Source organism: Podarcis melisellensis, assembly GCF_964234715.1.
Source record: "Podarcis melisellensis genome assembly, chromosome: 6".
NCBI lineage: Eukaryota > Metazoa > Chordata > Lepidosauria > Squamata > Lacertidae > Podarcis > Podarcis melisellensis.
In genome coordinates, this window is record NC_138538.1 from 31,866,411 (window position 1) to 31,891,775 (window position 25,365).

The 25,365-nt window shown below is 42.5% G+C and overlaps 1 protein-coding gene across 1 annotated transcript in view; it reads right to left on the reverse strand.

Annotated features, from left to right (window-relative positions):
• LGR6 (leucine rich repeat containing G protein-coupled receptor 6) overlaps nucleotides 1-25,365 on the reverse strand; it is a 141,600-nt gene that overhangs the window by 74,965 nt on the left and 41,270 nt on the right. Inside the window, exons 2-3 of the mRNA XM_081914400.1 lie at nucleotides 8,397-8,468; nucleotides 4,896-4,967 (exon numbers count right to left, since the gene is read on the reverse strand). Coding sequence (XP_081770526.1) covers nucleotides 4,896-4,967; nucleotides 8,397-8,468 — 144 coding nt within the window. The remainder of the gene's footprint in view (nucleotides 1-4,895; nucleotides 4,968-8,396; nucleotides 8,469-25,365) is intronic.

Below are 25,365 nucleotides of genomic sequence, written 5' to 3' on the forward strand. Positions count from 1 at the left end.
TTATTCATCAAAACATCTCAGCGCGGTTCACCAGAGTGTTAACTCAGCTGACACGGTGTGAATGATTGCTGACCTGCTACTGACCACTCACCTTGATAGCTGTTCAGGAAACCCTGGGACTGCTGAAACCTCTATCTTGTGTGTAAGTGGTGCCATTTTCACTACATAAGCACCAACACTCACACCTGAACATGAAAACAGGGGGAAGCAAGTTGGACCTGCAACAAAACATTGCTATATGGTGCACTCCCTGTTCTTGATTCCTGCAACTCCATTGCCTGCTGCATGCAGGCATGGTTCGTATTCATGTGCATATGATAGCAAGGTTTCCAGTGGGACTCTGGTGGGTGTGGGTGTGCGCACGCTTGTATGCACATTTGTATGTGTAATAGAGGCAGGGCAGGGCTCTGGGGCTGATCCACTTCTCCCTGGAGAATGTCTCTGTATGTTTATTTGCTCCCTTTGGTTTTAATGATTGAGCAAGATGAAAGGGAGAAAGGTATAGATCAAGGGCTGCTTGCCCGCCACTCCAGGGAGGGATTTAAAGAGACAGCATCGATTCATGTGTTTCCCCATGCCTTCTGGGGAAAGCCATTCATTTAATCATAGGAATGCTTTCCCACACAGCCCCACATCTGAAGCAGCCTCTCCCGCCTAATTGACTGACACTCCGTGAAGCCTATCTCAATGACTCCTTGCATGTAACAAAAGCATTCTCACCCGAAGCTTGGAGTTGCTATTCTGCCTGAACTGCTCTTCTTCTCCACACCCTCCCACAGAACAGCATGTTGTGCATATACAATTACAATTCTTCTTGTGCAACACATTTTAACTAATCAGTTGGGGGGGGGGTTGTTGTTTTCTTGCTAAAGTTTTCTCTCCTCCACCTCACAGATTCTCTATGCCTGAAAGCTCTCGCATGAAAAATTACTACAGAACCAGGTTCAAAAACCTGAGTTTGTTCACATGACCAAATTGGCATGTTGGAAATGTAGGGATGAAAGGATCTGTATGGTGAACTGCTGACATGACACTGTATAACCAGATTGAATTATGGGTATATAATGCGTTCTACATATTGAAGTAATGCCTTGCATATTGAAATCCCTTGTTGCTAAAAATTAAACTCAATGTGAAGGACCGCCAGGGATTGTCCCATTTTCCGCTAGGCTTCCCTCCTGTGTGGATGCAGGATCGGTGCCCCCATCAGCTGTGCTTGCTGGTGAAGAATGACTGGGTGATAAACCAGGTAAGGAACAGCTGGGGAGAGGCTTGACTGTTGAACATGACATTTCAGAGTTCCTTATGACTAAGGAACAACAGAAGGGCTGGGGTAGAGAGGGCCTGCTCCCCTTTCTAGTTGACCTTAAGTCCAGCAGAGAGAAGTTGCTAGGAAGGGGCATGAGAGGCTGGCAAGCTACAGGGTGAAGTTTGAGGCCTCAGCCTCAGCCCAACTGGTATCCCAACAAGGAACTGGAGGAAGGGTATATGATGAGCACTAGGTCCCTAATCAACAATGTGCGTAGGAAGAGAGGGACTGGGTACTTTTGAATACCCGCCAGTTACCTCAGTTGTGGTGCTGATGATGCCAAGGTCACAGGTTTGGTCCTCATACAGGCCAACCACATACTCCTGCATTACAGGGGGTTGGACTAAATGATCCTCGGGATCTCTGATTCTATGATGTACCCCTGCTCATGGAAGCCCAGCACCCTGCAGAACTGAGTACTGGTGCACCAGGTGATGGAAGGGCACACAAGCGCTCTGGGCAACCCCACAAACGGAAAGCTGTATTAGATGTTTTGACATGCTGGAGCTGGGGTAGGTGGGGAGAGGGAGAGACAGGCAAAGCTTGTCCCACATGCTGTTTTCTGGATGTTTTAATTTGCATTCCTTGCCTAGGGCACCTTGGGCTGGATGAAAGTAGGAGCCTTCCCGCAACCCCTACTTGGTGGTTTTTCAAGCCTCGTTCCAACAAGCCGCTGGAGAGATTCACCTCTGTGTCCCATGGTCTCTCCTCAGCTTGCGCCCTCCCTTGTTATCCCACAGTTCCAAAAAAGGTGAAATAAGCAAAAGTTGGTTCTGTGTGCTCTCACAGAAGCAGAGTGGCACTTTAGACTTCAAAGAATTGCAGCTACACCCACTTGCCTAGCAGTAAGATCACTCCTAGAGCAGCACCCACTGGGTCATTACAGGAAAAGCCTCTCGCCAGGATCTCAGCAGGAAACACTAAATCAAGCATGCACTCTGTGTGGATATAAGCATAGCATATCGCTGCAAACAGGACCAACCCTACCAAGAAGCAACATGAAGTACAGTAGTTTGCTTCAGGCAGCAGATTTCAGAAGGCATGCTGTTTTCCTGGCTTTCATCTCCCTCTCACTGGAGAAAAATGTTTCTGGGCATCATGTTACTTTTTGCTCGAAGTGCAAAAGCATCTAAGACCCCTAACCTGTCTACAACCTGGCAAAGAACTCAGATTCAACAGGGAAATGTTGGAACAGTTTTACGGAGCGGCTTGCTGCTCCTTGGATCTTATTGTTTTAGCTGTTGTTTTAATTTTAATCGAATGTTTGCCATAGCATGGGCTGCACATGTGGGGGTATAAATTCAATTGCAAAAATATTGAAAATAAAAACGGTTATAACATGGCAGCATCCTTTACTCTGTGGATAACGGAAGAGCAACATTTCTAGCTGGGATGTACATTGCAGCTTCTCCATAGTCCTCACCTCCCACCCCCTGCTAAAAAAGAGAGAAATATTTGCTGGTCATTCCCACATTGGTTGGGATACACTGAAGGGGTGGTGGTAGGCTGCTTCAGACTTTCCCTATTGTGTAGAATTCTAACCACACATGCGGAGGGGCTATGGGGCCAGATAACATGGATGCAATGGATGGTGAAGAGCTAGCAAATGTGGCCCAGTTCTCTCCTTTATTGCATGAGTTACTTAATGGCCAAAATAAGGCTCATCCCTTTGTTGAGCATAGGCAGGGAACTTCTGCCTCCTAGCTGGGCACTGTACCTGTGATAATCCCCATGGAAATCCAGCCACATGGACAACATAACCTGCGTTTATATCTCATGCTAGTTCTGACCAGCCATGTGGACTGGCAGAATAGAGCAGGGGGAGATGCCGTTAGACTCTTGGAATAAGAACAGGAACAGTATGGACATGAAGATAGGGTCACCTGCACGTTTTCCTTGGCGATATACCCCCCATACCCCCCCCATTCAGATGATAAATCCTTCATGTTGAAATGAAAGCTATAAGGCTCAATCCTTTTGTTAATATGGATGTTCAAGTTGTGTTCCTGTCAAGTGGAATGAAGCTAAGAGGTAGGCTTCTACTTCATCACATCTCACAGGATTGCTCTGTGCAGTATGCCTCCAGCCTCAGAAAAAGAACTCAAGCGATGCTTTCTCCTGATGCCAGCAGAGTTTTTGCTACTACTATTATTACCTGCAGGAGGTGCTGTTTTAGTTTCAATGAGTCCTGCATACTTCCAACATTCTTAGCTATTTCACTGGGAAGCGCTCCAATGTAAACTGATAAAAAGAGGCATTCAGAGCCCATGAGTTCCCTGAGCATAGTGTTGCCCTTGTTGAAACAGGGTGGGTTTGCTGTGGTTTTCTTGGTTTCTTTGATTCGGTGCCTAATGCAGACTGTGGATAAAGCAGCAACTCATCTCTAAACCCAGGGATTTAGGGCAGGATTCTTTAGAAGGCCTAGTAAACAGCACTGCACTCTCTAATCCCGGGAGCAGGTTACTACCTGCTTGGTTCATATAAACTTTGTCGGCTACAGCGATTTCACATTGTGGTTGAGTTCCAAACATGCCCTCAGGACTGAAATGTTTATTGCAGAAGAGAAGGGATTGTAAAATATCTCCTTGGAAAAAGGGAAGATGAAGAACTGAGAACCTAAATAAACACTCACCAGAACCGGATTGCTGTTGCAAAATCATTAACAAATGAAAATAAATAAAAAATACACCATAATATCGGGGGGTGCATTTCCTATTAAGGCAATCACAGATGACCAGAGGAAAATATATCCAATTCAGTTAGCCTGTCCTGCAGTGATTGCTTTGAATGAATGCAGGGCAAGTACCAGGGACAGAGCTATTTCAGAAAATGAAAGATCACAGAGGTGTAGCTATAAGTACAATGCCTTTGCATTGATTCTGGACTAATAAAGACCATATAAAGCAACTGGCAATGTATATTATAGGCTCCATACAAATGCCTACCTAACCAAAATCACAGTTCTGGTTCCCTTGCCATTTCTTTCCACCCACATCCTACAAATGCAGTCAAGCATGAAAGTCAAAAGTTGAGATTCTGTCCACTGTTATTTGGGGCTGAATAGAAGTCATTATCAAGAGCCACAAGGATTTCTTAGCACACTGTATAGAGAAATCCCTGCCCCTACAACTGATACATCATCACAGTGAAGAAACTCGATGAGGAAATGAAGGAGACATGAAGAACTTTAAACACTGTGTTGTCCTTGTATGAATTGCTGACAAATAAAAACAGAAGAAAAATAACTTGAAATATATTGATTCAAGAGCAAGCAAGTGTTGAAATTAAATACCCTAGAGACAATGAAATTCCAGTGGTGTATTAGGATTTGAGCAGTTATTTAGCAGCCCTGAACATTTTGCAGCTGCTCGGATGGCAATCTCCCACAAGCACGATTTGGAAGAAATCAGACAGAACCCAGCTCCAAGGAACATTTGGTACATAGCATTTCTGTGATGATATTTATAATGGTCTCTAATACATGGGAATTCAAGTGAACCACATATTCACAGGGATGGACCCCATGACCTAAATGCCTGTTTGGAGAACAAGCATAAAGCAGTAAACTGAAGAAATTGTAACTTACAAAATCTTTAAATTGTAGAGGCCAGAAAATGCTTTCCCTGGAATCTTAGAGAGTTGATTTCCAGATAGGCGCCTGTAATAAACAAAAGAGACATGCTCAAGATAACAAGATAACATATTTGAAAGTCTACTAGTGCCTTTTGTAAGGAAATATGATTATGACCTGGAGCGAAGTCTCTTGCTCCTGAGCTAGATATAGCTTTGTGAGTGGAACCAACAGTCATTTCAGGAAGAAGGTATTTCTAAAACTGCTGTGAACAATTCTATATGTTCCTCCCGTCACTATTCATACTAGCCACATGGAAGGCAGTATCAAGGGTCTACTCTTGGCTTTATAGCTAAGGTTTCATTGGCTGAGTTTGCACCATATTGCATGCCAGTAAAGCCAAGGTTTGGCTTAGAATGTTGCCCAAAGCCAAGATTGTGGTTTCCTTAACCATAGTCTATAGCCAAGTTTTGCTCATATGGTTAAGGAGGAGAGACCTGAACCATGACCCTCTTATCAAATGACATGCTAAACCAAACCTTGGCATAACTGTTGTCCCATGCTGAGCTGAGCCCTGAGAGAAGCAAAGGTGGAGTGAGCTCTTATCTGGGAGTGGACGTGTTTGTGCTGTCCCAGTAAACCATACTTTGGCTTACCATGACATGCCATAAAAGATCATTGTGTTGTAAGGTACATCTAAAGTAAGTCTGTTAGGAAAAAGTTAAGATATTACAAAGCTGCCCAGTGGCTGGGGCAACCCGGTCAGATGGGCAACATAACAACAACTCATTTTAGTTTGAATGCCATAAAAATGTGTTCTTATGGAGTTACGACTCGAGATATTCATAGAGAAAATATTTCTTGAAGGCTGGAATAGCTGAAAAGAGTCTCCATGTTCAGAGGAAGTGTAACAGATGTTGGGGACAAACCAGAGGTGAGGGATGTTGCCTTTCCTCTCTTCTAGTAAGTTTCTCAGAGGCAACTCGCTGACTAATTTTGGAAATAGAATTTTGGCCTAGGTAGTCCTTTCAGTCTGATCTAACAAAGCTCTTCTTGTGTTTCTAAGAGTCTGCAGACTTTCTGGAGTCATCCACATACAATGACATGGACATAATACCAGTCACTTTTCGTCCGTTTAAAGTATGATTGCTTTTGTGAATGCATTTATGCACATAAGTATACAAGTGCTGCATGTCTCTCTCCTTCCCTGGGATTTAAAGAAATGGCGCCCATAATTAGTCCTATAAAAGCATAAAGAGTACAGGGTCATCTCTTTAATATACAGGAGCAGGTTTCAACCTGCCTTCCTTATAGTACACCACCAGCTGCCTTGCAGTCTCTGCTTACTGTCACTCCGGGACTCTTTAACTTTTGATATTGCTTCTTTGGATTGATTCCTGCTCCCCTGAAGGGGACGGTGTTTCTGAGGGGAGATGAGACAAATGGTGGTCACGCAACACATTTTGTTTTATCCTCCTTTCTGTGTATTTTCTATAAGCTGCTATTTCCTGGGGACTAGACTTCTAACCTTTAGAAACCTGAACAATTTGCGTAGTGTGCCAAAAGAGCACCCACATAAGTGGGGGGATGCTTGAGACTGTCCCCTGCATTTTTATCTTTCTATATCCTAGTTAGTAACATGAGGTGAGGAGCGCTGCTCTGACGGTTATCTTTCTCCACACACAGACAGGAGTAGTTTTCCAGAGGAGCAATGGATTCAAACTACAAGAAAGAAGATTCCACCTAAACATTAGGAAGAACTTCCTGACAGTAAGAGCTGTTCGACAGTGGAATTTGCTGCCAAGGAGTGTGGTGGAGTCTCCTTCTTTGGAGGTCTTTAAGCAGAGGCTTGACAACCATATGTCAGGAGTGCTCTGATGGTGTTTCCTGCTTGGCAGGGGGTTGGACTCGATGGCCCTTGTGGTCTCTTCCAACTCTATGATTCTATGATTCTTGTGCCTTGCATTGAAAAGGAAGGGATGAAGCACTGAACTCAGAATGGGAGGGACAGACAGGACTCCAGTAGATGGTGTGTGTGTGTACGCGCTCCTGTATCATCAAGTATATAGGGAAAGTTTAGTTTGTTGTGCTTGCCCTTTCGTGGGGAGAGGGGAGGGGAGCTTGAGGCGTGTGCCTAGTGTAATATGCTTTTACCACAAACCAACAGGGAGAGAGGAGCTATGCCACTGAAGCTGTCAACACTGGTTTCAGTTCCCTATCATTAATCACTCAGACTATTTAGCCCTGTATATCCTGACACAATAGCATTCTGTGCACAGGGTGTCACCCCCCCACCCCACTGCCATTGCATTTCCAGTGTTTATTGTCAATCAGCAAAACCCATTCCTGCCCAGTTCCACTTAGTTTTTTTGCTGACTGCAACTTTCTCACACAAACATCCACCTGCCTGATTCTCCCCATCAGAGGGAAGACAAAGTTGTATGCCTTGGCTCAACAAAGTCACTTCCATTTTGATGACTGAAGTGACAAGTGGATATGTTCTCAGCTTCCAGGTCTGTATCGTGGCCTCTGTATTGTGCTCCTCCATGACTCTGCTTCATTAGGCATTTTACGCCCCCATCTTTCTGTAGACAGTTTTCCAAGAGCTACACACAACTGGTCTGCCATGTACACTGTGAAGTAACTTCAGGGGACGTAGAGGGAAGCATTGGCCAGAATTCAATGCAGCGTTAAGTGGGAGATGCATGAGTGGAACGAACTCTTCTGGTGGGGATTTAGAACAGATTTGGAGCAACAACTTAATTGAATCATGCCCACTTTTTCTAAGGAGGAAGGCAGTCTATGAATCCATTTCCGCATGGAAAAAAAAATCAAAGAAGTGACTATCCTCTCATATCCCAGGTTTCATCCATCCCAGTATCTTTCCTTTGAGTAAAGAAAAGTGGCAGCCCAACAAGGTTCAGTAAAAACTGCTGGTTCTGTTTGTGTAGTTATTCTTCTTGTGACATTTCAGCCTGAGTATGACATTCTTTCTCTTAAGCCCACAACGATTCAAATAATTTTTGAAGGGGAAATTCGGAATAAATGTAAAAGAAAATATGGACCAGTATTTTGATGATGATGTAGTCATGTGGACACTGGTAATCACTTGTGGACATGAGTACTGGTTCCATCTAGAAGCACCCCTTGAATTTATTTTTAAATTATAGTTGTTTGCAGGCTGTGTGCTCCCAATCCTCAGGGCACATATCAACCTTGATTGTTAAAATGACTGTCACCCTTGCATTGCATCTTCCTCTTCCCTTCTGTTTTGTTGGACGCAATACAGCACTACCGGTATGGATCAGCTAACGTGAAATGTAGATCTACGGGGTGGGGTGGGAGCCAGATAAGATCTAAATAAACCAAACATTTGGAAGTAGTATAAACAAATTATTTAAATGCTGCACACATGACTTTGTCACATATCACCTGTTTCTTCCATACATATCACTTTGCCTCAGAATTGGGAAGGGAATGCTAAACCAAGAAGCCATATAACCTCATTATGCTTACAGTTCTTCTAGAAAGCGCAGGTGGTGGAAGTCCCCAGGCAGCAGCTCACTGATGTTGTTCATGCTCAAATCACTGAGAAAGAAAAACAAAGAAAAGGAAAGAAAATCAGAGTTGGGATCATTTGCAATGCCCAAGTAAAACTTAAACTTATAGGATCTAGTCCAGCCTGCAAAAAAAACCTATCGCTCGTGTAGGCTCTGCTCAGATCTTCATTCATTGTTAGGCAAAACCATGTTTTCACTCTGTGCAAAGTGCTAAAGGTTTGTTCAATTGTGCATATTGTAAATGAGAGGGGAAATGCTGTCTGGATGGCAATTTCAATGGCAGGGAGTTTTGTGTGGTTGAATAGTTCGGTAAGGCTTATGTTGCATATGCCACACAATAGGTGTATTTTGCCCTCAACTCATACCACATAGCAGATTCATCCCCAAAGTTTGCAAATAAAGTTCCCAAATGGAATTCACATGGGCTTGAAAGCCTTTTCCTTCAATGCGGTACAACTGAGATAAATATACAGTGGTACCTCGGGTTACATACGCTTCAGGTTAAATAAGCTTCAGGTTACAGACTCCACTAACCCAGAAATAGTACCTTGGGTTAAGAACTTTGCTTCAGGATAGGAACAGAAATCGTGCTCCGGCGGTGCAGCAGCAGCAGGAGGCCCCATTAGCTAAAGTGGTGCTTCAGGTTAAGAACAGTTTCAGGTTAAGAACGGTCCTCCAGAACGAATTAAGTACTTAACCCAAGGTACCACTGTAGTTTGAGCAAACTTAAACAGGTTGGTTTTCATCACTGAAACAAGCCCACAGTGAGGTAACTCTTCTGTGGATTGGCTGGGGTTACCAGCATGGTTTTTCTGTTGTTTAGTTTGTCTAGGTGCTTTAAGTTCCACATCCACGTCATCTGCCAGTTTCTTGCAATTCTCTATTCCTGTTCTAAAGGGTTTCTTGCTACTTTCCCTGTGTTGTTCCATTAGTTCCAGCAAATCTTGTATATGTGCCTTCATTTCCATTACATCTAACAGATTGCATAGCTTAGGTGACGGGCTATAGTGTCAAAGAAGATTTGCTTATGATCATAAGACAATAAAACTGAAGTGATGTGCTAGACACTTGTTCTATGACAGGAAGATCTACTGTTTCAATTTTAAAAAGCTATTTCAGTAATGTTGAAACAAATAAATATACAGTGGTACCTCAGGTTAAGTACTTAATTCGTTCCGGAGGTCTGTTCTTAACCTGAAACTGTTCTTAACCTGAAGCATCACTTTAGCTAATGGGGCCTCCTGCTGCCGCCACGCCGCCGGACCCCGATTTCTGTTCTTATCCTGAAGCAAAGTTCTTAACCTGAAGCACTATTTCTGGGTTAGCAGAGGGTGTAACCTGAAGCGTATGTAAGCTGAAGCGTATGTAATCCGAGGTACCACTGTACAAAGTTTATCCACACTTACCTTTCCTCCACGCTTTTCAGGAGCGGTCTGCGCTTTAAAGCTCCCTGTCTAATCACTTTTTGTTTTTGTTTCTTGCTTTGGAGCTTTCTTCATGAAAACCTGCTCTTTACCACTGAATCGGAGCAAATGACAATCCACAGAAAACCCAAATTGCTGTTTGTTGTGCTTCAGCTTTAAAGAGGGGGTTTTCATGGAGAAAGCTCTGGGGCGAAAAAAAGGAACACTTGTACATGGAACTTTAAAGCGCAGACCTGTGCCTGGAATGGTAAGTATGGATAAGCCCTAAGTCTCTTCTTCTGTATTGATCACCCCACATCCCATTGGCATCAGAGGTGTGAAAGTGGAGGAAAAAACAAGCACACATCAGCTGGACTGAGTTGAACAAAACTCACTTTATGGCTCAAATCTCTGCAAGTGCTCAGATTTAGCCTTTAATGGCATTTCACAATATTTGGGAATCTTTTAAATGTCTTTCTGCTGTTTTATAGATGTTTCATTTCAGCTTTTATATGATGGCCTTAATTTCCTTATCTGCTGCTTTTATGATCTTGAATTATGTTTTTGGGCAGCTGTTTTGTTTTTTTGTCATATTTTAGCTTTATTGTAAGCCAACTTGGGGTCTTTGGCAAGAAGATGAGATATAAATACCACAACTCAAACAAACAAGCAAGAAATCTTCCTCAGAAAATATAATTTAGCCATTGCCCATCACTATTGCTGAAAACCATTTCTTCAAGTTTCCCATACATAGATACCTTCTTGTCCATGAACTGGAGTTTTAATTTACTTTAAAAGGGGGGGGGGGAATGGAACACAGTGCTTTTCTGCAAGCACACCTGGTTAAAAAAATATCTGATGCTGCATGCTGCATGTGGAAGTGGGGGTGATGGGAAACTTAAAACAAATTTCAGATATATTGTAGTCATCATATCTAAGGATTATGGTGCAGCCAGGCATGTATTTTTGTCTGCTATCAGACGAAAACTGTAAGATGAAAATTCACTGAGAATAATTGTATTTTAAAAGGAAAAAAAATTCCAACACTGAAGAAGATGGGGATAGAATAATGGCTGAAGAAGTTTGGTCCACATTGATCTTGTCAAAAGCTTATGCCTCTTTTTACTTGTTTTTTAAAAATACTAACAACAGCAGCAATAGCAGCAGCAGCAGCAACAACAACAACTGATACCTCTTTAATGAGGCAACTGCTGTTGTAAACAAACAGTGGAAGAACATAAGGTGTGGAGGGCTGAACCACCACCTCATGTGAGCATCAGCAGTAAAGGTAAAGGGACCCCTGACCGTTAAGTCCAGTCGTGGACGACTCTGGGGTTGTGGTGCTCATCTTGCTTTACTGGCCGAGGGAGCTGGCGTTTGTTCGCAGAAAGCTTCCGGGTCATGTGGCCAGCATGACTAAGCCACTTCTGGCGAACCAGAGCAGCACATGGAAATGCCTTTTACCTTCCCGTCAGAGCGGTACCTATTTATCTACTTGCACTTGACATGCTTTCGAACTGTTAGGTTGGCAGGAGCTGGGACCAAGCAATGGGAGCTCACCCTGTCGTGGGGATTCGAACCACTGACCTTCTGATCAGCAAGCCCTAGGCTCTGTGGTTTAGACAACATTTGGCGACCATACTGAACTTGGGGAGTCCCTCGCCTATCAGTTTGGAAGTGAAATAGGGCCACTCAAAAATAAAATAGTGGTTTCTTCATAGTCAGGAGGTGCCCCCCCCCAGCAGTGCTTCTGTGCCCACATCAAGCTCCTCGCCGCATCAACTTCCCCACTGCCTCCCCCTCTGTTACTGGCAGCTACCTCTGCATTGGAAAGCCACGTAAACAGCACCAACCAACACAGCTCTGCCCCACCAGCCGCTACAGATTACTTTGTAAATTAAAAGATTACTTTTACAAAAACTGAAAACAGCATTCCAATACAAGCTTATGTTCAGTGACTTCCAGGACTAACTGAATTTGAGCCATGAAATGTTAAGATATTCGTTGGAAAAAAAAGAGAAGAAATAAAGATGGGTGAAACTGGCCTTCTTGAGCCACTTATGTCTTTAGTTTAAATTAATTCTCATCCTCATGTTGTGCATAGAGACTTCAAGAGAGAGGAAAGGATAAAAGATGCCTCTTTTCCTTCACCCTCTCCACCCTCCAGGGCCCCCAAACAACAGCTCAAGGCTCCTGTTCTTTGCTTATTTGTTTTGTTTGTTTGTTTTGTATATTTCTTTCAGTTAAACACTGTCCAGGGTGGTTCACAATTAAATACAAAAAAATAAGGGAAGGGAAGTGAGGGAGGGTTTGTGAGGGATACACACCAGGGACACACTCAAAATGCAACATTTTGTTAAATTAGTACTTTTTAAAGTGTAAGAGTACTATTAAAATACCAACAGAGGCCACAAAATACCAACAGAGTCCAGCTCATCTAAGAGCTACATTATAGAGGTCATAGCATATAAAGTATATAGGAAACAACATAAACATTTCATAAATGATGTTATATTACATGTTAGGGGCAGATTAAACAATGGAGCATTTTCATGTATATCCCCATTTCTATTTACGTTGCAAACAAACTGGTTTAATAGTTTAACTGATCTGGTTTGGGCATATGTAAAGTAAACATTTCAGCCGACTTAATAGTTGGGGAACCCTGGGAACTGCATTTTAAGAGTCAAGGCAGGGATCTGTACAAGAGAATTCTCCGTATCCTCAGTAAAATACAACAGGAAGCCATGACAGAAAAACCTATATTGATTTTATATCAGTTCTGCCCTAAGTCACACTATGGCCTAAACACTTCTTGGTATTTGGAGGACAAGATATATTATTCACACACAATTCTAAATGGAAAACAAGTTTTTGCAGTTTTTAAAATATTGCCTCTGCAGCACCCCAGTATAAAGAATGAATGCTTTCAGTCAGCCTTACTCACTGTACTACTACCCTGCTAAAATGTCAACATTCTGGATGAAAGCCCCAAACAGTTTTCGCAGTCCTATGTAATGTTGGGCCTTGCTAAATTTAGAGACCTTAACTCACTTTCCTTACATTTCAGAAGCTTGCAAAGAGCTTCTTATTCCTGTTAGCCCTAGGAATTCCCAACCTGAATACACTGGAAAATTAAGACAAAGTTCCTGGAAACTGAACCACATGTGATTCAGAGTCAGGCTTCATAACTCACCTGTCCCTCAAGGGGCTCCTTAATTCAAGCGCTTTGATGTCCCTCGCCTCTCATAAACAAACCTTTTTACCTCTGCTTTTAGTTAGCATCATTACTTTTTTTCTTTTTTTGCCTAAAAGGCAAAAAGAAGTTACACCCCCCTCACATTAGTTTGCAAAGTCCACCGACAGTTTTCTACCTCAGCTGTTAAATCTAAGGACACCAGGAGCCTCAGGCTCACAAGCTTCTGAAGTCCTTTTGCCACATCAGAGGCCAACATTTTATGTATACTTCTTGCCAAGCACCACACATACAGCTAAGCATGTGAAATGTAAAATACTAAGCAACACACTAAAACCATTTTCACACAAAACACTTAAAAAGCACCTTTGAACCGCTCCCCAACTCGAGCAAAAGCTATTAATATGACACAGAAAAAGAGAAAAAAAATTCTAGGTCAATGTACATTCTCCCCAACTTAATTATGTTACAGGCCTGTTTCATACCCTCCAACATTCCTCTGATGAAAATAGGGACGTTCCATTCCACAATGATAATTATACTATCACACATCTTACTGGGTTGTCCCAGTATTCTGGGCAGCTTCTAACATATATGAAAACATAATAAAACATTAAACATTAAAAAAATCATTCCATATACAGGATTGCCTCAGCGATTGGATAACTCCACACCCTCCAACATTTTTCCAGTGAAAATAGGAACATTCTAAGGAAAAGCGGGACATTCTGGGATTCAGTTAGAAACTGGGACAGCTCTAAATCAGGGACGTCCCTGGAAAATAGGGACATTTGGAAGGTCTGCTATTTATGCATCACATACAATAGTATCATATTACAGCATGAGGTAAAAGAGGAGACCTCTGTCCTGTCCCCACAGCAAAGAAGCAAGGGCCAGCTTTGGTCTTTCAAATTTCAGTGGTGCCCTCTGTGATGAGAAAATTCAGTGCCCCCCCTGCCTTCTCCCCTCATGGCTGCTTCATTTCTGCTGGGTTTCCTCTCATCTTCTCCCCACCCACCACCCTGCTCTGCCTCCTCCTCTCGACACAGGCGGTGTGCCACTAAAACACATCACATTGGGTTTGGTCCTCAATCCAATAGCTGAGAGGTGGCCTGCCAACTGTTTGTTTCATTCAGCTTCCATGCCTGAAATCTTCAGAGCCCTTGACCCTTGGAGAATTGTCTACTTCATTCTGGTCAGCTATGGCTTTCATCAAACATTCAGGACTGAGTAGATTTTTTTTAAAGGGACAGGTGGGGGGGAAATGAGGGAGCTGTTCTCTAAGAAGTAAGTGTACAGTGTGCAGAGTTCCTGGCATAGGAAGGAATGCACCTGAGCAGGTGTGGATCATACACTTGGCTAATCCTTTAATCCCAGTGAACCTACTGCAAGATGTGTCTCATGAGCACCCTGAGACCAATAGCTGGAAACCACAGGAGGTTAGAGTGCTCTTGTGTTCAAATCCTGCTTGAGGGTTCCCACAGGCATCTGCTTGGCCAGTGTGAGAACTCAATGCTGGATTAGATTGGGCCATTGGCCTGATCCAGCAGGCTCTTCTTAAGTTGCTACAATAGGGTCAGACCTCCAAAGACGACAGCAATTCCTTCTGCCGTTTCCTCCACTGCTCTTCAATGTTCATATTTCACTCTCATCTCCTTACTCTCTTATGCCACCTGCAAAGAGTCTGTTGCAAACTAGACACCTGTTGACACCTGCCTTGACTGCTTTTGTACTCCTTTCCATTGACAAACTGCTTTATACAGGTTATTGGTCTTAAAACAATGCAAATAAGTATCTATCTATCTATCATCTATCTATCTATCATCTATCTATCTATCTATATCTATCTATCTATCATCTATCTATCTATCTATCATCTATCTATCTATATATACTGAATACACCACAACAAAAGGATTTTTTTTAAAAAGTAAGTTCATCTTGCACTATGTAATGACAGTGTACTGTGGCTCTTTCAGTCAGAATCTAAAAATATTTGCTATTAGGAAATCTCCAAAATGCTGACCAGAGTTGCTTGTAGACTGTCACAACACCAGCATTTTATCATTTTAACAAGCAAACATTAAAGGTTTTATGAGACACCACTGAGTACAGAATACATTTTCTGACCTGGACCGTAGGCCAAAAGATTATGAGATTACCAATTTAAGGGTCACCCTCCACTGTGGCTGTTCAATGTTTTACCCTGAAATCTCAGACCACTTAGCTCTCAAAATAGTCCATGTCAGGCCATCTTTGGCAGATTGCACAAGATTTCAGTTTGCCTTGAGAGAAAAAGAAAAACCTTTAAAAAGAGAGAGGTTTTCTTTGGAGGTTCAAAGGCACCTTTTTGCTCTGGCCTAACCTCTTGAAATGGGACGCGGGTAGCGCTGTAGGTTAAACCACAGGATGTGCCGATCAGAAGGTCGGCGGTTTGAATCCCCGTGCCGGGGTGAGCTCCCGTTGCTCAGTCCCTGCTCCTGCCAACCTAGCAGTTCAAAAGCACATCAAAGTGCAAGTAGATAAATAGGTACTGCTCTGGCGGGAAGGTAAACGGCATTTCCATGCGTTGCTCTGGTTCGCCAGAAGCGGCTTAGTCATGCTGGCCACATGACCCGGAAGCTGTACGCCAGCTCCCTCGGCCAATAAAGCAAGATGAGTGCCGCAACCCCAGAGTCAGCCACGACTGGAACTAATGGTCAGGGGTCCCTTTACCTTTACCTTAACCTCTTGAAAAGGCGTAAACATATCTGGTCAAATTAAGCCTTAGCTGTTTCTACGACCACAGGGACACACTGCAAATTCAACAAAGACCTCTTAGTTGGACCTAAATGAAATGAAGTTAAAATTCCACAATCAGCCCACCAGCTTTCAGCTGACACATATAGGCTAGAGTTTTCCATAAGGTTAAATCTGGATATGACTATGGATTGAAGTGAAGCTGAATTTGAGGTAGCTAACAGGGGCACTTAATGCTTATGTCACTATTTTGTGGTTGGGGTTCCATAGCATACTGGCAAATTCAGGTTGGGCAATTAAAGTGGATTTGGAGCCCTAGTGCAATAAACCTGTTTTCCCACCCACCCCAAAATTGACTTCTCCCATAAGGAATGTGACAGGGAAATGCATTGAAAAGTGCTTGATGCAACAAATCAAAATGAAGGCTCAATAAATAGCCAATGTCACATAACTTCCACGCAAGCTGTGCAAACAAATCAAGCTGAATGCTTAATAAAAGAGCTGTCACTGACCAAATCAGAATCCACAACATTATAAAGAAACTTTGTTTCTTCATAAATACATTATCTTGCCATCTACCCTCACTGGTTCTAACCATATCTGTGAGCTTCAATATGCATACTATGTCCGAAGATTTTAGTTATCCATTATTTCATGGACAGTGTTCATATTTTTTCATGAGAAATAATAATTCTGGCAGTGGTCAAGAGATGTTGTATTAATTCCATGTCCTGCATAAGTAAAGTTTCTTTAACATATCCACATAGTAAAATTGTAAGATTTATGGGTGAAGCATAGCCTGCTATCACTTCACTTTCCATTGCTTTATCTTCCTCAAATTTTAAAATTTATTTTAGGACACATCCAGAAAATATGCCATACCCCAGCTCTTGCAGCTTCATACCTCCAACAAGTTTCCCTTGCTGTTCTGCATACTTAAGATGCTGAGGTGTTAGGTACCAATGGAACATAATGACACCATTTCGTCCATCTGACTAAGCTCAGTATGGTCTACCATCACCACTGATCTTCAAATGATAGGTTGGATCAGCTGCTGGGTCACAGCCTAATTTAATGTGAGACACAACAGAAGCACTACTACAATACAAATATAAAGGAAGGAAGGAAGGAAGGAAGGAAGGAAGGAAGGAAGGAAGGAAGGAAGAAAAGAAAGAAAGAAAGAAAGAAAGAAGTTCCTAAATGCATGTTTGGGTTAAAGGTGAGTCCTGGATCTGAAAAGGTTTAAGACTATCAGTCTACATTGACAGGCAGCAGCTGTCTAGGTTTTATCTAATACATATATATCCCCACTTTCCTCCAAGAAGCTGAAGGCAGTTAATTATTAATATTATTAGCATTAGTATTAGTATTAGTATTATCCGACCTTCACCAGCAGGTCCCAGGGCAGGTTACAACAATTTAAAGTTCAGTATTAAAAACAGTTGAAGCAAATCACAACCATAGGGATAAGGTAGCTCCTAAAAACACATCCTAGGTGTCAAAGGCTGGTGTAAAGAGGTGCCTCTTCCTCATTTGCTGAAAACTAGACAGTGAAGATGCCAGGTGCGCCTCTCTGGGAGGGAATTCCACAACTTGGGGGCTGCCACAGAGACAGCTTCTCCCCCTTTCTAATTCTTCCCAAGAACACTGTGAGATGGGTTAGGCTGAGAAATACTGACTGGACCAAGGTTACCCAGTAGGCTTCATGCCTGAGCAGGAATTTGAACCCAGATACCCCAGGTCCTAGTCCAACACTCTAACCACTACACCACAACTCTCCCTGGAGATGCTGGGGGTGGAACCTATGGCCTTCTGCATGCAGAGCTGGTGCTGAACCACGACCCTCCCCCTAAGCAATTCTGGTCTCTTAACACATTTACTGGTAGGATTATATATGGTTGGATAAATCTACCCAGTGGCATGAGATGCTTCCCATTGGGGGTTGTGGGCCTGGTGCTTTTTGTGCACACCACCAGCTTTCAATATCTGAATGACCTGTTGCCAGTATTAAGTGCCCAGTCATGAAGAGGAAGTAACTTAGCTAATTCTACTCGAGATTATACACAGAGATGTCTGAAGACCATTGCCTCATAGAGCATTATGATCACCACTTAAATTTGGCAATTAAAGCCACCTTCCTAGAGGAAGTTAATTTTTTATAAGCTATTTTAGGGTTGACTTTAGATGCTCATAAAAATTCTATAAAGATGGTGTCTTTCTTGTCAAATTTTATTTCTTACTGGCAGCGTTCTTAAAAATATAAATAAACATGGGAATAGCATTCATTCTCTGATTCTGAAGCTGGTCTCATAAATTCATTGTTCAAGATCTCCATCAGTTCAAGTCGGTGGAATCTTTGGCAATGCAGCAAGCTAGATGATGCCTTACCATCTCCCTGATATCTCTAAGGGCTTGTTCACACTTTGTTTATTCTCTGCCTAGAAAGCATGGGTCCAAACAGTTTTGCATTTGCCCCACCACTTTCCCTGGGAAAACTTGCTTTTTACCACTGAATCAGAGCAAAATCAATCCATGGAAACGCCGAATAGCATTTGCTCCAATTCAGTAGTTAAGAGTGGGTTCCACACACGCACAAACTCTGGGGAAAGCTGCAGGGCAAGTGGAAATGTGGGTGAGTTCTAAGAATTCAAAGGTCCAGTACTTCATATGAAATGAGATTCATTTGCATTGCCAGGTATTAGGCGACTCAATGTCTTTGGCTTCTGGTTTTGTTCTAGTTAATGACTATTGCTCTATCCATTCCAAAAGGGTTGATTCTCACACCAGAATTCCAAAGTGCAGAGGACAGAGCACAATGTCCTCTGCAGATGAATTAAGACCTCCATATTGTCAAAGGACACAAATAATAAAGTGAATAAAGGGGCACCCTTTTCAACTCTGAAGAAATCTAAGGGAAGCCCGCTAACTGTTGCTCTCAGAGCCGTCTTTCCTATTGGGCTTACTGGCGTGTTGCGCCAGGGCACTGGCCTCTCAGGAGCGCCCCAGCGAGTGGGGGAGCTGCGTGGCTTTGCCGGAGATCTTCCCTTTCCCTGCACACCTGCCAGCTGTGCCCCGTCAACCGTATGGGCATGCAGCTTGCTTCCCAAGCCTCTGCAGGAGGAGAGCAATCCCTGCAGAGGCTTAGGATGGAAGCTGCGCCCCGCCAACTACAACGGTATCTCAGGTTACATACACTTCAGGTTACAGACTCTGCTAACCCAGCCTCGGGTTAAGAACTTTGCTTCAGGATGAGAACAGAAATCATGTGGCGGCGGTGCGGCAGCAGTGGGAGGCCCCATTAGCTAAAGTGGTGCTTCAGGTTAAGAACCGTTCCAGGTTAAGAACGGACCTCCGGAACGAATTAAGTACTTAGCCAGAGGTACCACTGTATATGGCTGGCAGGCATGCAGCTTCCTTCCCAAGCCTCTGTGGGAGGACAGCGATCCCCGCAGAAGCTTGGGAAAAGGTTGACAACTCTGGGAAATGGGGAAGGGGGCACCTTAGGGATCTTTGCACCAGATAGGCTTAAGACGGCCCTGATTGCTCTTAATCCAGGATCACACCTCTGATCCAATAAATAAACTCTACAAACAAATTGAACATAAATAATGTGCAAATTAGGAAATTCCAATTATTTCCCCTTCTCTGCCGCCCATGCTCTGTTCTAGGTGTTCTCCCAACTACCCTGGAGCTGATTGGAGTGGGGGAGAAGAGTGGGGGAAAGCCCTCCTGAGCTAGCGGAACTTGTGGCGCTGGCTCCTGCTAGTCCAGCTATTTAATTGAATCCAGTCCCCATCTGGTCTGAAGTGGACCTTTCTCTTTTGATAACGCATCTGCAATGAAGAGATCCTAAATCCAAGCTTTGTGTTCTATGGGAAGGACATGGACTTCCATGGAAAAACAGCCTTAAGAGTGCATCCATGCCACAAATATAGCTCAGGTACTTTCAAGTGCTCAGTTTTTCCTTTTATTCTTACCATATTTTGTGGCACACCACTGATAGAACTATGACTGTTTAGTAAAGTGTCGTGCCAAATTCAGAAATATCTAGTAAAATAAGATTTATTAACATCAAAAGTAAGAGAGCTAAAAGTAATATGTAATCACAAACCAATTCTACTCACTCCCCCAGGACTCCTCCCATTCCTTTATATAACAAGTCTCCATTCCCTCCCAAGTACCAGGTATATGTGTGAAAATGTAATGAACTGCCTTAAATCTGTGTAACCACATACTGTAGATGCTTCAAAGATCCCTAAGAGTCTGTGGGCATGTCAGGTCTAGGATTGGGTGCAGATTTTGGCTTCCAAAGAACCCCAGAGGTCATTGAATAACCCACCCTGAACTCCAGTAAAGAAAAATGGAAGTGACACCTGTGTGTAATTAGATCAGAAGTTTTTTTGGAAATTGATGTGGAAGTAAGGCCCCCCGGGAATATTTTGTATGAATTTGAAGAACTTTTAAAAACGAATATTTAAATGTTATTAAATTGCTAGAAGACTGAGCTGTATTTACCCTGGAGCTAATGATGCATGTTAGAGATTGCCCCCAAGTTTATATATTTTTTGGAATATGATTCTTGAAAACATAAGGGAAATTACAGGTTGTGGTTCCAGCTGACCCCCGGTGGTATTATTCTGTTACGTGTGAGTTTTATTAGAGTTATTAAATTTTTTATTAATTTTTTGATGGCAGCTAGGATGGCCATAAACTACAAAGGGAAACCAAGAAATGTACCCACTTTAATGGAATTGATTTTAAAAGTATAACTTGTGGTATACATCATTAAAATAATTAATATTATACACTTTCTCCTCCCTAAATCCAAAGATTCCCTATGCTTTGAAAATCTGATCAGGAGAGCTACATGGACCAGATTTAAGGAGGAGAAAGGGTGGGACAGCAGTAGTTGGAGAACACTGCATGGACGAGGGTGAAACTAAAGGAAACATGAGGGGTTCACAGTCCACATTAAGCAGAGGTATGGATGCCTGCTTATTGCTTAGTGTTGTGTACACATTATACATCTGAAGAACACTTAAAACACATTGTTTTGCTCAAAGAATCCTAGGAGATGTAATTTCCCAGTGCCCTTAACAATAATTCCCATGAATCTTTGGGGGAAGTCATAGGAGCCAACCCCCAGGAGCTGAAGAGTCTTCACCCCTGCCCAATAAAATATATGAGGGGGCTGTGGCCCCCCCAAAGTTGATGAGCATTGCTATTCAAATAGTGTGTGTTATGTACTGAAGTTCTCACCCTGGGCCAGCAGGGGGATACAGTAGATAGTTTTCATTCAGGTCCACATATGCAAATAGGGGATTGAAAGTGCCGTTCAGTGATTGGATAGTTACAGAAAATGGTTACAGTTGCGTTGCAATGGAGCTCTAGATAAGCAAGCTGGCTGAACCCTTCAGTTCAGTTCTGTTCTGTTCTGGCCTGTGAATAAACAAGAGCTGTTTGAAGAATCGCTGTGCGTCTGATATGTTCACCCACAACTTAACAGTGTGCGTGCAGTATGTCATGTGATCAGGGGAGCAGCTTACCTGGGCTCTCTCAATCTTTTATCCAAGTTGGCACCCCTGGGGGAAGTTATGTGCTATACATGTGTTTTAAATGTAAATTGTGTACGCACCCTCAGCCTGCGATCACCAGGAGCAGAGTATAAACCTCAGGCTTAAATATCTCTGTACACCCTGAACACCAACTTCTTCCATTTTTGTAAGTTGTAACGTACCAAGGCAGACAATGGCATTTCCCTCATTGTGACAGCAAAACCAGTTTACACCTGGCTCTTGTAGATAACTTTCCTCAACTATTCCGTTTCAAGGAGCTCAAGAGATTAGGCTCTCCCTTGCCTCCTTGATACTTTCTGAAACTCCTGATAGGTATACAAAAGCAAATGGCCCATTCCACAAAATTCTGGCAGCGCCTTACCTCTGATCTCTTGCCAACTGCTTCAAGGTAGATTGGCAGGGAGCGGTCTGGTGAAAACAGAAGCAACCACAGCAAACACTGCCAGAGCCCACAGTACTGGGCAGGAATGGCATGTTACACAAGCAGCTACCACTGACCTCAAGTTTCATGCCTTCAGTACTCCAAGTAGGGTGTAAGGTGGCTGAAGGAAACAGCTTTCCTGGTCAAAAAGACTGATAGTTCTCAGCAGGTGATGCTTGAGCCTATCAGGCTTTGCTAATGTCACACATGAACTGATTGAGTGGCCACAATACAACATGCCCCCAGAATCTTCTGCAATGTGTTAGGCTACCATGGCAGGCGTGCAGATGTTCCTTAGCCGATGAGTCAATGTAGAACATGTGATCTGAAGGCACGACTCTGAAAACCAGTGCCATAGGACATGCATTGCTGCAGGACATGCAATGTGGTTGCACAACTTCAGCTCCACTTTCCCAGGACGGATGATGCGTTTGAGCTTGGAAGGAAACTTAATGAAAATAGTAGCATGGCAGATTATTGGGGCTGTGTGATTGCATGCCACAAAGGATGCGTTGGAGCTGCATTTATTTTCTTTGTTGTTGTTGTTTAGTCGTGTCCAACTCTTCATGACCCCATGGACCAGAGCACGCCAGGCACTCCTGTCTTCCACTGCCTCCCGCAGTTTGGTCAGACTCATGCTGGTAGCTTCGAGAACACTATACAACCATCTCGTCCTCTGTCGTCACCTTCTTCTTGTGCCCTCCATCTTTCCCAACATCAGGGTCTTTTCCAGGGAGTCTTCTCTTCTTATGAGGTGGCCAAAGTATTGGAGCCTCAGCTTCAGGATCTGTCCTTCCAGTGAGGACTCAGGGCTGATTTCCTTCAGAATGGATAGGTTTGATCTTCTTGCAGTCCATGGGACTCTCAAGAGTCTCTGAGGCCAAAATTGCTGCATGTTCCATCTATTTTCTTCTTTCCCAATTTAGGGCTTGCTCATTGGCTGCTCCTGACATGGTCTGTAAGAGATGTCTTACCCTAAGCTGTTTGTGCTGATTAGTCAACATGGGGAGAGGTAGCCAAGTATTGCAAGAGGAAAAATGGCCAATGAACCAGACTTTAAACCAACAAATAAACTTTCAGGTGCATTATCTATTACCCTCTTCAAAATCTTTAGTCCTAGGAGTTTCTTTCTGGGTCCTAAATCTGCTCTAGAACATCCAGAGGCAATTTCAAAGCTTTTAGAAAAAAGCTTTGGTTTAATCAGGTCAGACTTTGGTTTTAAAAAATAGAATTTATTTATTTGTTAAATTTAAATGGTCTCCGTTCAACAAATATTTCTTGAGCAGCTTAAGAGTCAAGAGCAAAACAATATATATATATATATTAAAAATGAACAAACATGCAATACTTTAAAACAGAAAACAATAAAAAAACCTAGCATAATGTGTTTTAAAGTAATATTTGGGTAGGTGGAATTTTAGATTCACGTCACTCTTGTGACATACGACAGGTGGAGAAATAGAGACTCCCCAAGGCCACCAGTCAGCTAAATAGCTGAATGGCTTACAGTTGCCAGCTTTGGGCTCTTCTGCTCCGAGAAGGAAAGTGAAATTAACTGCATAGGAAATCTCCAGATTTAGATAGGAAAAGGCGTGGGAAAGCAGGAGGAGAATGCCAGATGGGGAGGAATTAAAGGAGACACAAGGAGTTCACAATCCACATTAAGCTGAGGGATAGACAGGCCTTTTGTTTCTGTTGGGACTCCTCTGCCTTTAATAGCTACAGGAATGATGCAGGCAAACCTTTTCATATCAATGTCCCTATTTTCCAGGGACAGGCTCAGATTTACAGAAGCCATCTTAGTTTCTGATTTGATCCTGGAATGTCCTTCTTTTCCTTAGGATATCCCTATTTTCAACAGAGAAATGTTAGACGGTATATGGTGTTATGTGACATTTAGACGGTATGGAGTTTAGAAGACATTCGAAGGCAGCCCTGTATAGGGACATTTTAAAATGTTTTATGTTTTTATATATGCTGGAAGTCACCCAGAGTGGCTGGGCGTAATAAACATTATTATTATGAAATAGGATGTTCCTATTTTCATTAGAGAAATGTTGGAGGGTATGCAGTTCACTCTATGCTATGTCAAGTTTCTTGGATAAAAGTTTAGAATACTGTACACATAAAAGTGGTATGGAGACCAATCCCTGGCAGGGAAAGATGAATGCTCTTATTTTCAGGGATTTAAATTAAATCCTATTTCCCAACAGATAGCCACAATACCATATTGCCATTGGCTTTGTGTGTGTCCTTTCCACTTCAGAAATATATTGATCCTGACTTGTATGCATAAAAATCTATATACCAGTTTTAAATATCTGCAAAACCTACAATGGTATTTTCAAATCATATTTAAAAAATGTTATACTACATTATTAAGCATTCAAGCATGAAGCATCGAGCAACTTTTAAAATAACAAGTGACTAGACTAGAAGGAAAACAACTTGTCCTGGATATCAAGATGAAAGTTCTATGTGTGTGTATCTGTCTGTCTATCTATCTATCTATCTATCTATCTATCTATCTATCTATCTATCATCTGTCTATCTCTCAGGTGGTTATGTGGAGAATCAAAGCCACAGTGTTACAAGAATATTAGAGTTGTCACTTTTTAATGCTAGGTCTACTACAGTGCAAGGCACACAGGCTAAAAAACAGATATTAAGCTGGTGGTTTGATCCATTACTAACTCTTATCCCACAAAAAATCTTACAACTGAATTTCTATGTATCACCCAGCCTGCTTGCTCATAGAACAGGAGCAGGAACAAGGTGGTAACTTTGATCCAACCTTACTTTGCAAATCATTTAATGAATTTCTTAGTTTGCCAAGATTCACTCCGTCAATGGATTTATGAACTGCCCTGAGATCTTCGGATGAAGGGTGGGATACAAATTTAATAAATGGTAATAATAAAACTCTGGATATTTTCAGAAGAGTTAAACTGATAACTACTGAGGGGAAAGAACATAATTTGTGAGACTGGTTTGTGGTTATTTGACTGCTGTTTATTTATCTGTTTTGAGAATGTGCTCTTTAATCAGACTTCACTCAGTTTGCTGCACAGAGCGTCCCTTCCAAGTTAAATTCAACAAGGGCCAAAATACGCATTTCAGAGGAGTTGATCCCAAGGAATGTTGCCTAAACCAGGGCTCTGCTTGCCATGTTTTGGGCTGACAAAGCTTTTAAGAGAATACATGGGGAATAAGCCATGGATTTCAAGGTGGAATTCATTTTATTTTTTAAAGACCAAGACTAGGTGCACACATTGAATGGATGGCTTGCACATTCTTTGCACCAGAAGTATATACTCTCATGTATATGTAAAATAGACATGGAATACATCATATACCTGACAGATCCCTTGCAAATGAAAGGCTGCACACAGTCTTCCACAGCATATAATAAAGGCTAAAGAAGAATGTTGCACACAGATGCATCATAATCCTAAATAATAATAAAAATTGAGGTTCAACTCTTTTGATTTCAGACTCTACTGTAATTAAACCCAAGGGTAGCAAGTCATGGACTGGCTGGATGCAGAGGAAGGTGGAAGCACCTTCCCAAGGGAAGAAGCGAGGGGACT